Source organism: Polyergus mexicanus, unplaced genomic scaffold (genome assembly GCF_030449975.1).
Source record: "Polyergus mexicanus isolate NDT 795.1 unplaced genomic scaffold, iyPolMexi1.0 SCAF_24, whole genome shotgun sequence".
In the NCBI taxonomy this organism is placed as follows: domain Eukaryota; kingdom Metazoa; phylum Arthropoda; class Insecta; order Hymenoptera; family Formicidae; genus Polyergus; species Polyergus mexicanus.
The window spans coordinates 2,636,908-2,652,980 of record NW_027223344.1 but is presented as its reverse complement, the minus strand read 5'-3'; the positions used below and the strand labels follow the sequence as shown (position 1 = coordinate 2,652,980).

At 30.6% G+C, this 16,073-nt stretch overlaps 1 protein-coding gene and 1 pseudogene across 1 annotated transcript; one reads left to right on the top strand and one right to left on the bottom strand.

Moving 5' to 3' along the window:
- Positions 1 to 7,952: 7,952 nt before the first annotated feature.
- LOC138942907 (uncharacterized) lies at positions 7,953 to 12,146 on the bottom strand (annotated as a pseudogene).
- Positions 12,147 to 13,264: 1,118 nt separating this feature from the next.
- On the top strand, positions 13,265 to 14,912 carry LOC138942867 (uncharacterized). Its single transcript, XM_070313331.1, has 2 exons — positions 13,265 to 13,853; positions 14,279 to 14,912. The coding sequence occupies exons 1-2, from the start codon at positions 13,390 to 13,392 to the stop codon at positions 14,910 to 14,912; spliced, it is 1,098 nt and encodes a 365-aa protein (XP_070169432.1). The 5' UTR covers positions 13,265 to 13,389.
- Positions 14,913 to 16,073: the final 1,161 nt, after the last annotated feature.

The following is a 16,073-nucleotide window of genomic DNA, read 5'->3' as shown; positions in this document are numbered from 1 at the left end:
GTGTGATGTCTTTTACAGACAAGATATTTTTTACACACTTGTTTTTTGCAAGTGTGATGTCTTTTACAGACAAGATATTTTTTACACACTTATTTTTTGCATGTGTGATGTCTTTTACAGACAAGATATATTTTACACACTTGTTTTTTACAAGTGTGATGTCTTTTACAGACAAGATATATTTTACACACTTGTTTTTTATAAGTGTGATGTCTTTTAAAGACAAGATACTTTTTATTTTATTTTCAACATTATTATTATATATCATTAACCGATGATGGACCAGCAATGTCATCAATGTCAGCAGCATATAATGTAAGACTGTTCATTTTCTTAGGGCAAGTAAAATATAATTTTTCCGATGACATGAGAGATAAATGCTTTTCATTAATCTCCATGTCTAGAACAGTATGTTTTCTCGTTTTTAGTGCTGATTTTAATACACAAATAGCATTTACACACGCGGGCGAAAGTTTATTTCGTTTTTTTTGTTTTTATATCAGATAGAAAAGAAATCATTCTTTCTGGGTCAGCATTTGAATTTGGAAGTGATCTTACAGCATTCAAAAGAGACTTCAGATTGGGATATTTACGTTTTAAAATTTCTTTCCACATCTCATCAAAGTTTAATTTAGAAAAATGTTCTTTTTCTGCTATTCTAAAATCGAGATGTAAAGCATGCCACTCTTTTTTTAATGCATTTTCGTCAAAACCACCGAGGGTTTGAGCGATAAAAGAAACATCATTAAATGATGTTTCTCTATCGATGCTACATAATGCTGCGTTTAATTGAAAAACCTTTAATTTATATAAAAATTTATCTTTAATGGGCAATTTTTTACTAATCTCCTCGGCAGCAGTCACGTAAAATTGCAAACAATTATTTCGAACATTTCCAATTATATCTGCGTGTCCTTCTTTCATTAAACTCTCGAGATATTCTTCACATTCAATTCCTACATTTATATTATTTAAAGATTTTTGGTTTTCTTTTTCAGAAAATTTAAAATCATCATTACATACATATTTTAGAAGCTCTGGTTTCAAAAAGTGTTTACAAACTGTTATTAAAAGCTCTACTGATTTTGACTGCAATAAACGAATTCTTGTTTGCAGAGCTTGGAAAATGCATTGAAAGAATTAAAAAAATTCAAAATTTTTTTTAAAAATAGCAAATATGCTTTTACATCAGGATTTTGCATTATAGATAATAAATTTTCTCCTGACTTTGATTTTTCACTTACGACCATTTCGGTTAAAAAAAGCTTGGTAGTATCCCACAACTCAAGATGTCTTTCAACACATGAATGGCGAGAAAGCCACCGTGTATCAGACAACTTTAAAATTTTATGATTTGTTTCCTGAAAACATTCGCTAAATTCTTGATAAATAGCAGCACGCTTGGGACTACTGTTAATATAATTCGCCATCTTTTTTAAAAATTCTTCACAATATTCCGGTATTTTTGCACATGCAGCATGTGCAGCCAATGCAGCGGAATGGCATAGACATGAAAATGTTAACAAATTTTTACAAACTTCTTGTAACTTTTTTTTGAACGATATATGTTTTCCTATCATGACAGATGCATTGTCGCATGATAGGGCAACAATATTTAAAAATGGAATGTTTAATTTCCACATTTCATATTTAAATGCATTAAATGATTTTTCCGCGCTGCTATTTCTCGCATCAATATTAATTAATTTAACTAATTGCGTGCGAATATCTAATGTTTCAGAATCAACATATCGAACAAGAAACGTCATCCATTTTTCATTACTAATATCAGACGTTTCGTCAATAAAAATAGTAAATTTCGTATTTTGAATGTTACTAATCACACGGGCCGTCTCAACCGGACACAATACATTGGAAATTATACTTTTACATTTTGTTCGACCCATGGTCATACTTTTCAATACGTTACGATCTTTTCCTACTTCTTGGAAAAAACTAAGCATTTCTTTTGCCGTTTGATGCGAAACATTCTTATCAGCAATTAACGCGGCATATCGAATTTCTGCTGATTTCTTTCGCTCTTCAAATGACAAAAGTAATTCGTCCGTCATGTTGATACTTTCATCCATATTCTTTGTTTCTGTTTTATTATTTTGACATATTTTTATGTGTGTTATTAATACTGCATGACGATAAATTTGTGATAAACCACCAATCATAGATTTATTACAAAATGAGCAAAAAAACGAATTTTTGTCATGTGATACTTCGCGTAGCCATGGCTTAAATAATTCGATCTCTAGCCATTGTTGTTTAAATTTATGTTTTTTTGTTAATTTTTTATTTAAATTCTTATTGTCAGCATTTAATAATAATGATGTACTTTCTTTCATATTATTTTTGTGGCACGCAGAATCCGCATGTCTTAAAACATGTGTGTTGCACGAAATATTTTTATTACATATAATACAATGATAAAAACTATCATCAGAAGATACTTTACGTATCCAAGATTTAATTCTATCATCACTAAGCCAAGCTTCTGAAAAGCTTCGCTTAGATTTTTTTCTTAATTCATCACACATTTTTATATACAGCAAAATATAGGTAGAAACAAAGAATTAAAGAAGAATGAATCAAGTAAAAGATAAACAATAAACAATAGGGACTCACAATCCGAATTGATTCAGCTTCTTAGATATCAAGACTTCACCAGACACGTATCAAAAAATACGTTGACTCGCAAGTACAAAGCAACGAAATTATCTCACAGAAGCGCCGTGAAACAACAGATCGCATATGAAACAAATGCACGGCGTACGAAACAAATGAACAGTCTTACATTATATGCTGCTGACATTGATGACATTGCTGGTCCATCATCGGTTAATGATATGTAATAATAATGTTGAAAATAAAATAAAAAGTATCTTGTCTTTAAAACATCACACTTATAAAAAACAAGTATGTAAAATATATCTTGTCTGTAAAAGACATCATACTTGTAAATGAAAGATACAATAAAATATGTAACATACAGTGGTATAATAGGGCTCCAGGCGAAGGTCCACTTTAAAATACCGAATGCGCCATTGGTGATACCCCATGGGTGGTGTGGAAAAGCACCATTCATTATGTAAAGCCATCCTAAATACATAATATTAATCAATATATAATATTTAATCAAATATGTATCTTAGACAATTAGATTTTTTGTTATTAAAAATCGATTCATTTCATTTAAATATGCGAACGATTTATTAATTTCTTCGTTAGATGATGTATTTTCTTGTATTCTTGCAAATGAATATAAAGTCTGCAAGGTTTGGCTAGTAATGTAAGATTTAAAGCGTAGTAGTGTTCAATCAGTTTAATTTCTGATTATATCTGATATAAGCCCAATACAAGATTCAGAATATTAAACTGATTGAATTGAGCACGGTAAATATTTGTAAACTGTTTGTTTGAAGCACAAAAAGTAGGAGTTTAATTCCCATATAAATGATATATCTCGAATTGTATAAATGAAATTTGTAACTATTTTCAAAATTTATTATTTATTTTATTATGTTAAACCGCAATGCTTTCTAAATATATTTACAATTGCCAATATTATTTCTCCAATTTAAAAATATATTTACAGCCTTTTAATATTATATATTATACCAGAGTTATAAGAAAATACATTATTACATTACAACAATACTGCTTTAATTAATATATATTTTTTTATTTAAATATATAAAAGTGCTCGCATAATATATATATTTTTATTCTTCCAGTATATTATTAACAAAAATTATTTGATTTGTTCTAACAATATTCATTTTTTATCTTTGTATAATTTCTTTTCATTTAAGTAATATTTTTTAATAATATAGATATTGTTTTTGATAAGAAAAATATATTTCATATTTACTAAATAAATATATTTTACTTAAGAAACTTAAAGATTTAAATATAAACAAAAACGTTATTAAAATTCACCGAATAAATAGTTTTCTCGAGTAAAATAAAATTTTTTACTATCAAATTATTTTTTTTCTCGGTATGTAGAATATGAAATGTTTAATATAATGTTCAATCTTCGAGTATTTTACTCGAATACTTTTATATGCAGTATACTTAAATAAAAAAAAATTAAGTAAAGCAATATTGTTTTAACATAATAATGTATTTTCTCTTATAAGTCTAATATAAATATATAATATCGAAAGTGTGAAAAATCATTTAATATATAATGTAGGAAGGAAAGTTGGAAAAAACATTTATTATATGACATAAAAAGGCTGTAAAAAAAAACATTTAACGCTCATTTACATAAAGAATCGAAAAGCGAGTCACATCGCTCGTCGCCGTCGGCCGTACGCCCGTCGCTATAGTTGCCGGCTCGATAGAAAGAAGAGAGACAGAAAACAGTGTATCTGTCCTCTTCTGCTATCCGAAGCTAGCCGAAGCACCGAGCTCACACGTACGCGGTTTGCGCTTGTGTGTGTTATCCCTTCCACTTCGGTTGCATGTTGCTCGTGTCTCAATTCCGGCGCTCGTTTGCCTCCATCATCCAACGCTCTGTCGCCCAGGACACCCGGCGCTCCGTCGCCTCCATCATCCGGCGGTCGGTCGCCCAGGACACGTGGCGCTCAGTCGCCTTCATCATCCGACGCTCAGTCGCTGCAGACACTCGGCGCTAATCGACTCATCCTCGGCCCCAGTTCGCCACCATCCCAGATCGGACAACCGGTTCAGGAGCCCCGCTACCGCAATCTCTTCGGGATCGCCTTTCGAACAGCTCCGGGAAAAAAAAGAAAGACACCAAGGCACGGCTGCAATCGTTTTTCGGCGCTAGCCCGCCAAAGGCCATCCTTGGACATCCCGGTTCGGACATTACCAGAAACCGACCAATCACTTCAGATATCGGACAAGAACGGAGTACCACACCTCCGATTCGATGGTACATTCCCCACCTCATCTCGCCGCTGAAAAAGACGCCGCAGAAAGAGAATATCGCCAGATAGACGAGCCCCCGGAAAATCTCGCGGCGATGCAGGCAAAGAGATGAGGAGGAAAAGCACGTAAAAGACTATTCAATAATAATAACCAAATTTGCAATCGTAATCATAGCAAGGAGAATATTTACATATATAAGAAAGGAATAGAGAGAACCAAATAAATTATTATTTTTACAATGATAGAAACATTTATTTCTCTACCTGTGCGATTAGCTATAACTTTGGGTTAAGGACGGCGTAAACGAGTAACATTGAGTTACATCCATTAACCAGCTAATCCATAAACTATTTATATTTTATTTGTTATGCCTCCGGAGAGGCACGGTAGTTGGGATCGTTTGGCGGGAGGAATTTGGGAATTCGGGCTTCATCTGAGTAGCTCACGGAGGTTATTGATGATAGAGATCGACACTTTTGTAGTTGAAATAAATATATATATATGCTTTATTCATAAATTGGCTTAATTACACAGTTCCCGCACATTAACTCGCGTCGCGTATCGCGATAGCGGATATCTTAACGGGCGCGTGTCTAGAGTCGAGTTTCGGTCTCGAGACTCGCCTCTCGCTTCTTCATGTATATTTCTGCCGCCTGCGTGGCTATTCAATATTGTAATAATTATTGACACTCGCGGCTGTTAGCGATATTACTCGCGTAAAGGAATAAAGGTTGCGCGCGTTATGTAAATTATTGATCTAGACTGCCCGCGTAATATTAATGGTAAAGACTGCCCGTTTGGTAGTTATTGTGACTACCCGCGTAATATTAATTAATGATCAAGACTGCCCGCGTAATATTAATGGTAAAGACTGCCTGCCGCTCGTTAGCGATGGGTCTTTTTATTATCTCCCTTTGGTTTCCTGGGAGGGGATCGTTTAGCGACAAGACTATGTGTCGTGTCGCTTAATTTTGGCAAGATCCGGATGCAAGCTAAGGAGTTCTAAGTAGGACTTCTTTGCTTGCATTTTCGCAATTTCTTTATTCTTTTTTACTTCGCTTTTAAGTAGGATTTCTACGTTGCATTTTCGCAATGTCCTTCTTCCGCTTGCGCTGATTTCGCAATGAAATGATTGCACGGTCGCTCGGGCTTCGCGCGTGGCTCGCGTTGTCAGCGCTTTGTTCGGTCAACGCTCGTAACGTGATCTGTATTCGCGTTACACGTTGAGCAATCATATAAAATAGTATATATTTAGAATAATATATTTAATAATTCGTGTATAGCCTGTTCGGGCTATAACATATTATAATTGCATTTGAACAATATTGATAGTTTATTTTAATTTTAAGGTTCCTGGATACTCGCCGCTGCCATATTGTAATCATGACGCTTAGGGTGAGAAATGACACGTTGAATGATGAGAATTCTTGCATGCCATTTTTAAATAAAAAGATATTTTGGTAAAAGGATATCATATGTCGCTTTAGCACACTTGTAAAATTGTCCAAAAACTATGATTTTCCCTTGACTGTCAATCAACAACCGTAAAATGATCGTGATATGAGATTTTATCAAGCGGAATGACTGCGCATGAATGTGAAGACTAGACTGACTAGACCTCATATTATAGTCATTTTAGCTGTTGATTGATTATAAAAAGAAAAAGTTTTCAGAATATTTTACAAGTGTACTAAAGCTATCTGAAGTGGTGTTTCATCGAAATTCTTTTTCAGCATGTATTTTCTCGCCTCTGATGTCACGATTTCAACATGATCGGCGAGAGCCTAGGAGTCTAAAAAGTTTTGAATAGATAATTGTAGTAAATTTAAAATACGAATACACTGAATTCATTTAATAAATTTTAAATTATAATATTTTAATTTTTAGTAACATTTATTTTATTAAAATTTAAGTAAAATAAAGTTTTTGATTAATAATGCATTTTTTATGAAAATAATGTAAACCTCTAATAAGATAAATAAAAAAAAATATGTTAGATAATTTAATTAAATTAACCCATAAATCAAAGGGCATTAAAAACGAATACAAGATGTTTATGAAAGAAATATTTTTTCAACATTATCGTTATACTATCATGCTATTTTGTAATCATTTTAATTGTATTTACTGTCATAGTGCAATTACCGTAAAAAGTTAAAATTTTTAAAATATAAGAATTTAATAATTATTATAATTATATATAAAAAATACACCTAACAAATATTAAAGAAATTTATTTTAATTATTAATATGTACTTAATCCCTTAACACGCAAACCCGAGTTAAGGTAGGCAAGCCGTATTAGTATAATCGCGTAAACACGAGTTAACTCGAGCAACGCTTTATTTTGCATTACCGTGATGCACGCGTTCGTCTAAAGTTATTAGTATTATTAAATTAAATTAATAATTTCAATGATAAAAAGAAAAGGTTTTCTTTTACCACATTTTATGGCAAAAAATTTTATATTAAATGACTAAAGAAGATCAAATTATTATACAAAATTAAGTTTCACAAGAGGAACATCAGGTTTTGTCCCCTCCGACTTCGCCAAGTCTGAAATATAGTTCTACCTTTCCCCTAATTCATTCGTAAAATAATACAATACAACACAATACTGTCAAGCATTCATGAAAAAAAAAGCGTTTGAAAATTTGCGTTGTCTTTACCCGACAAAAACAGTACGTGAAATCCACGTTATTAACATGTGGATCAGCATCGTGGAATCCACATGAATATTCGAGTGGACAATCCGCTCAAGAATGGTACTATAATCTACGTGGATGAGATAAGCGATTTAACGTGGAAATCCATATGAAAATTTCACGAACTTTCGAGACACATCCTCGTAGTATCCACATGAATTCTTGTTTTATAATCGAATGGATTTTTTCACATTACATGCAAGGTTTTAAATTAAAAATAAAGAGAAACATGTAAGAAACTATATAGTATTTATTTTAATTAAATATTATTAAAATATTGCACAAAATATATATATATATATATATATATATATATATATATATATATATATAATATATATATGAAATATAAAATTAGAGAAACATGTTTATATATTGTCATCCTAATATACGTACATACATGTAGTATACAAACATCGATGTATAACAAATATAATTCAAGGACAGAAATATCAGCAACATATGGGAAGTTATTAACATATACACAAACAAAAAATAAAATAAAATACAGCGTAACCTCTTCGATTTTTCTAGTCATTTGAATTATTTTCCGATTGCTCGCCTTGTTGCTTGCCCTTCTTTAATCTAAACTCTTCGTTTTCAAGACGTTTTTTTGCGTCCTTTAACCAGTTATATGGGAGTCTGCACTCTCTCTATTATATAAAAAGTGAAGGCCCCTATCTTTTCTTCCTTGTGAATGCCTTTTCAAAACAGCTGCAAACAAAAAAAGATCACATATTAGATGAATATATTCTTAAAGTAAATATATTAGTTATACAAATATCAAATTTAGATTGACTATAGAAATTAATCATATTTATATAATATTAATAATATCATAAATCTCACCAATGATAAGACCATAAGATATCGTATCTAGAAATTTCTTTTTCTGAATTCTTGCTCCTTCTCTATTTGTTCCCTTTAAATTAAAATTTATTGCGACTTTGTTTGATATCAGTTTGCGCATAATGCAATACACAGAGCCTTTCAAATCTTCCTTGCCATGCTCTACTAACAATCGAATCTGTAAAACATGAAAATATATAATATAGAATAGCGGCCACTATAATTTATATATTTTCAAAATAAAAGAGAGGGAAATATTTTCTTACTATTATCAATTTTTTCTCTTCGTCCAAATTAAAATCTTCCCATTTGTAGAATTCCTCCATAGAAGTCAATGGAAGAGTTGGAATCCCGATAGAATTTTCAAGTGTTTCCTCAGGATGACATGTTGCAGTATAAATTTTTATAATGGTGACATAAAGTTTATCAATACGACTTCTCAAATCACTTATAGCAGCCATTATAGTTCTTTCGTTGAAACTTGCTATTTTGTAAAAAAATAATTTATTGTTATAATATAGAAAAAAAGAATGAGTACCACAATATGAGGAAATGTTTTAGCCATTGAAAGAATGCAACTTACCATTATTCCTGACAGGTGATTTATTATGGGGAGTTACATATGACTTGCATATATCTGTAAAAGCACAACCACAATAAATATAAAATACTTTTCAACAATTGCAATATATGGATTGTTCGCAAAATAATTATTTAAAAATTATATATACATATATAAGAGCAACTTATAATATTAACAATCTTACCTTGCGTCTGCCGTATTACTGTACAAGAATTTTGGTCATCACTATTCTCATGTTCACTCATTACTTTGTCTTGCTTATTCGTTTCTAAATCCTTTTGAACGTTACACCTCTCCTTCTTTTTTGTATGATTTACAGGGCCCATACTCTCATTGACACTTCTATCAATAGATGAATAAGTTAGATGTATAGCGTCTGATATTTGGAACTCGCGTGATTTGGAAAAGAAGGCTACATCTAAATAAAATTTAAGGCATATACAATATATAAAAACAATTAATGGCAATATGAGAAAATATCGACATAAATAAAATTAAAGAAGTTATAAAAATAAACTAATTAAATTTGTCATTTATGCAAACTATTAAAAGTATAAATATTGAAAAAATGATTAAAGATGTATGTGTCATATGTCGAAACATTTACGAAAGCATGAAAATTTCGTAGACTGTTCTACTATTTCTTCTGAATAAAACCTGAACACAACTCTCTTAATGGTTTGGAAATTATTTAAAGTTATTATTGATTGTTATGAAAAATCGCGTATTGTTGCACTTATTGACAAATTTGACAAGGAAAAAACATTGCCAGCAAAACAAAAATTTTCACATATATTAAGAAAACTCTAATAAATATTTGTGCAAAACTTGATTTAGATCCATTTACTCGTTTAAAAGTTATTTATTAAAAATTATAAAAAAAAAATTGTCTTTTTCTCTTTCTGCAAATTACTCGATTTTTTTTGTTTCTTGCAGTTGATTTCAAGAGATATTCACGATCAAAAGTTTTTATCATAAATTAGGAAAAATATTAATTATAACTATCTTCTTTTATAAAGACGTCAAAAACCATATTATTTTGTAACTATATTATATTTTAATTCTTTTTATAATCCGAATTTATTAATGTTTTTCAAACAGTATAAACGTAAGAAATATCTTTTTTTTGTTAATTTTGACAGTTTTTTGCTACTATTGTACAACTAAAACATTCTTAACATATAGAGTCAAAATAACTATTGTTCTGGTATATTCAACAAGCAAATAAGTTCTTCATACCTTGTATTTGCTTTATAGAATTCATGTTACTGTCACATCTAGTCATAACATGATTTTTGCAGTTGTATTTGTGACTATTCCCATATGTCTGTGGTGTTTCTGTCCTTGAATAGTTGTTTGGTGCATATGAAACTGAAAAAGAACAATTAAATTGATCAATAATGCAATTATTATAAATACAAATATTGAAAGGATTATAATTGTATGTGGAGTCAGAATGACCACTGCTCTGAAATGTTCAACAATCAAATAAGTGACTTACTTTGCGTTATACTATTATCGCTGAAATTGTCGTCACTGTCGTCACTTCCAAAAAGTAATGGCGATGCCTTATTGTTCTTATCATTTGCTGAAATGTCAAAGATAGAAAATATAGAGAAGAAAATATAGAGAAGTAAGAAAATATAGAGAAGATCAAAAATGAGAATTTTATATACTAAATATTATTAGATGCAAAAGTATTTTAGTTGCGCATCAAATAAAACAAACTTAGTAATTTTGGTTAAAATACACCAAAAAGAATGAAAGAGTCGGTTTTAAATAACTGTGATATAGTCTCTACAAAAGCAATTTCATAAATATGTACATATTATATTTCATATGTCAAAATATAGTGTTTAAAATTCATATATGAATAGACAGTAATACATAAGTAATAAAACTCAAATCAATTAAATATGTATATAAAATATAATAGAAAAGAACTAACCACTTATTTTCAAGTTTCTTACAGCTGGTGCTTTTAATTCAAAATCACTGTCCGAATCATCAGCATATACAATATTACTTTTGCGTCGATTACATGATGTTTCGTTCACAGGACTATATCTTCGAGTAACAAATCGTTGGCGCTTTAAACTTTTGTCCTTATCAGACTGTGACAAATCTGAGACATTTAAGGCTTTTTCTGCTTCTTCTTTAGCTCGTCTTATAGATTCTTTACATACAATTAAGCAAAAAAGCAAGAAAATGTGTTAGTTTAAAGATAAAAATAAATCAACTTGAATAGTCTTGCAAATGAATACTACATATTGAATGACATTCCCCTAATTATTTACCCTAATTATTTACCCTAATTATTCCCCTAATGACATTTCCCCTATTTATAACAAAAAAAGCTTTACATCTGAAGCTACTAAATTGAATAAAAGGTATCATAAATTTCGTTAATAAAGTTAAATTAAAATTAAAAAATCGAAAGTGTAAGGGGCAATAGTTTTTACAAATTCAGCATTAAATGTTTACGAAGTACATTACAATGTGATATATTATAAGAAAGAAAAGATAAGGAAAGGGAAAGCAAAAGCCAACATATTATTTATAAATATGATAACACACACATATAACACCGAAATATACAAAATGTAATACTTACTACAAAACTTCAAAATTTTCATATGTGATCCAAGTGTCTGTCGGCTTCTTTCTTTTTTCTAAATAATCACTTAGTTTTGATTCGTCAGGAGGCCATTTACATATAGCTGCGAATGCAACTTGTTTGCCATCTTTTGCACACACTTTTATATTCTTTAACCATACAGTACAGGCTGGCACTGCATAAATATTAGACTCGAATTCATCATATATAGGTAACTCGAGTATAGCATACTGTTATAAAATATTATGATTTCACTTTCTAGCTCTTTCTCTCATATTATTTTTTCTTATCAACTTACCGGCTTATCCGCTATTTGTACATCTATCGCACTCATGACACAAATAATAAAAACAAAATACAAGACGAATTATACTAAATTACACTGAAATCAATTGAAATTGCACTATCCTGCTAGCTACGCAGTTAGTAATCGCGACTGCTATATTGCTAAGAGGATCCAGATTCCCGCTATCCCTGCCCCTGTCCCTGCTCGATCTTTATCTGTCGACAGTAATGGCCGCGTTCAGCAGAGAAAACCGTTTAGTAGCGTCGAATGTGATTGGTTCTTACTTTTAAAACCAACGTCAAGTGTTGACAAGACGATAACTGAGCGCTTTCTCTGCTAAACGAAGCCAATGATAGGATGCGATAGGATGCGGATTAAGATAGTGCGAAGAAATTGCTAAATAATGTAGTGATATTTAATGTAGTGATATTTTAGCTGAATATTTCTATGAATAAATGCAAATTACCTGTTTATTTTTTATTATAAAATAGCTAAGTATCCTAAGAAGACGTTAAAGTCAAACGGTGTAACACAATTTTCCTGAGTTTTATTTGTTAACTCAATATTTCTTGTCTTTTCATTGCAATGTATAAACAGGTACGTTTGCAATTCTGCTCACTATATGTTATTTATGTTAAAGCATCTATGTCTGCTTTCTGTTAAAAATATTTAATGCACAATGTTAATATTTGTTGCAATTTGTAGAGGTTATGGAATACAGAATGGAAGAGGCTAAAGAGAAAATCTGATCAGAATCTCAATATCTTAGCACAGGAAGAATATTTTGAACATATTGCTGAGAAGAGCGCTTATTATGATTTCAACAAAAAGTGTTGTAATAGAGAGCAACAATATGTACATGAAGACCATGATATAGATATTATTTTTTATAATGATCTAATAAGCAACAATGAATATTGTAATTATATGTCCATAAATATTCTAATGATGTTTGCTCTAATATTATGGTTTGTTATTATATTATTCATTTATGTATTAATATAAACCTTATTTCTGCAGATCATGATCACGAAAGTAATTATGATCAATCCATCACACAAAAAGATATCAAAGAATCACAGTCTTGTCATATGGAAAGCATAGATGCATTACAAATATGTTTTGCACTTACGGATAAAAAAGAAGCATATATGAAGTAGATGATGCTTCCATTATTACTACTATTAATAATAAAGAACTTCCAAGCAGTTTTGGATGCCACGAGTCACAAAATCAAAATAACATCACTGTTCCTATTAGTAATACATTATACAAGCAAAGAGTAAATGTTAAAGAAATTACTGATCATTGTGAATCTACAAATTCTGATTTCAAATTAGTTTAAGATCTTGGAGTGTGGGCTGTTAAAAGAAATATAACGCTTAATGCATTGTCTCATCTTTTGAAAATTTTAAGGAAATATAACCACAAATTGCTTCCTATGTGTGCGCAGACACTCTTGAAAACTCCAAGAAGTACAATATTATTAATCAAAGAATTGGAAGGTGGTGGACAATTTTGGTATTATGGTATTCTCTCTGGTCTTAAAACTGTATTATCTAAAGAGATTTTGGAAACAATGTCCGATGTAATTGAAATTGACGTGTTTTTTTATGGTTTCTTGCCCTATGATAGTATACGGCGATTTTTATGGCCAATTGCTGGCTGCATAGCTGATAGAAATGAGGTTTTTATTATAGCTATATGGTGCAGAGAAACGAAATGTCCATCAAACCTTGATGCTTACTTAGAAGACTTTATCAATGAAGCTTTAGAAATAATGAATGGTTTCAATATTAAAGATAAATGTTACAAACTAAAAATCAGGAACATAATTGCTGATGCACCTGCTAGAGCATGGCTAAAATGTGTCAACCAACATGGCAATAAATTTGCTTGTGAAAGGTGAGTATTATTAAATGAGCACTTTTTCTCTTGAAATGTATGTAAATATAGAATAGTTCATTTTTAACAATCGTTTTTATTTTTATAACTTATTCTGCCTGTAATTAAATAATGTTTATTATCTCTTGGAATTCAAAAACTTTTTTAGCATTCTTTCTGTTATTCAACGTATAAATAAAACTCATTTCGCATAAAATCATAGAACTTCGAAAAAATTAATATTAAAAAAATAACATATTATATTTATATCATTTATATTATTTACATTTATATCATGTTCATTTTGTTCTCTCAAATTATTACCTTGCAAATATAAAGTGCACATGTGAGAAAACATAATCTTAATGGTTATTTTAAAACTAATTTGTGTGCAGTTACAATAAAGTTTTGAATACTTTGTATAATATTAATATTTTGTCTTACAGGTGTACTATTAAGGGTGTATGGTTCGGCAACCAAATGACGTATCTTTCTCATGAGGAATCACCTTTACGGACAGATGAATCTATTTGTCAACAAACTCACAAAGAATATCACAAGGGAGTTAGTCCTCTGATTACGAGACTTCACCTTAAACCTTTAACACAATTTCCTTTGGAATCTTTTCATCTGTTATATCTAGGAATTATGAAACGAATTCTTTCAAAGCTGTACTGTGCTAAAGCTAGTAAATACAAACTGCCTCGCGATGTTGTTCTTGAGATAAATAGTTTTTCTAATTTTCTAAAATCTTTCTTTCCATCTGATTTTGCTAGAAGACCACGCAGATTGAGTGATTGGAAATATTACAAAGGTACAGAATTTAGAAGGCTCCTGTTATATGATGGTTTCATAATTTTTAGATTTATGCAGCGAGAAGTTTATAAAAATTTTTTGTTATTTGCCTGTGCTGTTCGAATTCTAGTCGACCCTGTGTTGGTCAAGGATTATGCCGTTGATGCAGACAAATTACTCAGGTTATTTATAGGGCACGGTTCTAAAATTTATGGACAAACCTTTGTAGTATACAATGTTCATCATTTGATGCACATAGTTGCGGATTGCCGATGGACATCTTGAAAAATTTAGTGCATTTAAATTTGAAAGTTTTTTGGGACACATGAAGAACTTTTTGCATGCACCAGGGAAGACACTTTCTCAAATAGTTTGCCGTGTGATAGAAAAGGCAGCTATGCTTCATCTTTCTTATTCTACAAAGAATGAATTATCATTTGAAAAACGTCATAATATGGGACCAACTCTAAATTGTCGAGGAGAGCAGTATAACAAAATTCAAATGCCAGATAAAAAATTCTCTTTAAGGTCTGCTAATGCATATTGTCTTACAAAAGCCAATGAAGTGCTTAAAATCGAAAATATTATAAAATGTAATGAAGGAAACTATTTGATTGGCAGAAAGTTTAGAGAAAGATCAGATCTCTTTTCTTATCCATTTTCTTCCAGCTGTATAAACATATATATCGTTAGCAACCTTGGATCACTACACAGATGGTGTTTAGATGATATTAAAAAAAAAGTTGTATTGTTACCTCTGCCTAAAAAGGACGCGGAAGATAATTGGATTCAAAGAATGTCTGTTTTCCAATGCCTCATTCTGAAACATTGTAACTTATCTTTATACAAGAGAGGAATTATTGTTTCTGGCATTGCCGATCAGAATAAAATTATTTTAATGCTTCATTTTCTGTAATTGTTATTATCACTATGTTTCCTTTCCCCATAGAGTAATATTGTCTTGTTCAATACAAATTTACCTCATCTGTAGTATGTACAGAGATCAAAATATTCATAAATTGATTATTCATTAAAAATCACATTGCGATAAAGACAGTATATCTTGATTAATCAATCATAATTTTCAGTAGAAACATCCACATAAAATCTACATTGATATTTCGAGGATAAAGTACTTCGATGTAGTGATGAAAAAAGAATGTTGTATCCATGTGAATAATTCGTGGATAAATCTGCATCCACGTAGTCCACGTAAATTATATGGATTCGACGTGGATATGACGTAGCTGTTTTACTGGGATATGTACCAAACTATAAGTACAGATTGGCAACTAAGAGGCGTGACTTGATTAGGTGCGCGGCTACTATGCTGTGTATTGCTGGCTCAATTTTTACTTTTTCAAATTTTTTTTTTTAATCTGTATTGCAGCGGATTATTGTGTTAGGTATTTTTATTATTTTAAGAAGTAAATTATTATTATAAAT

What these genes read in the sequence shown, in the direction of transcription:
- LOC138942867 (XM_070313331.1), top strand. Translation starts at nt 13,390, where the DNA reads ATGTGTGCGCAGACACTCTTGAAAACTCCAAGAAGTACAATATTATTA. An exon ending in AATAAATTTGCTTGTGAAAG is followed by an intron (nt 13,854 to 14,278) that starts GTGAGTATTATT and finishes TTTGTCTTACAG; the next exon opens with GTGTACTATTAAGGGTGTAT.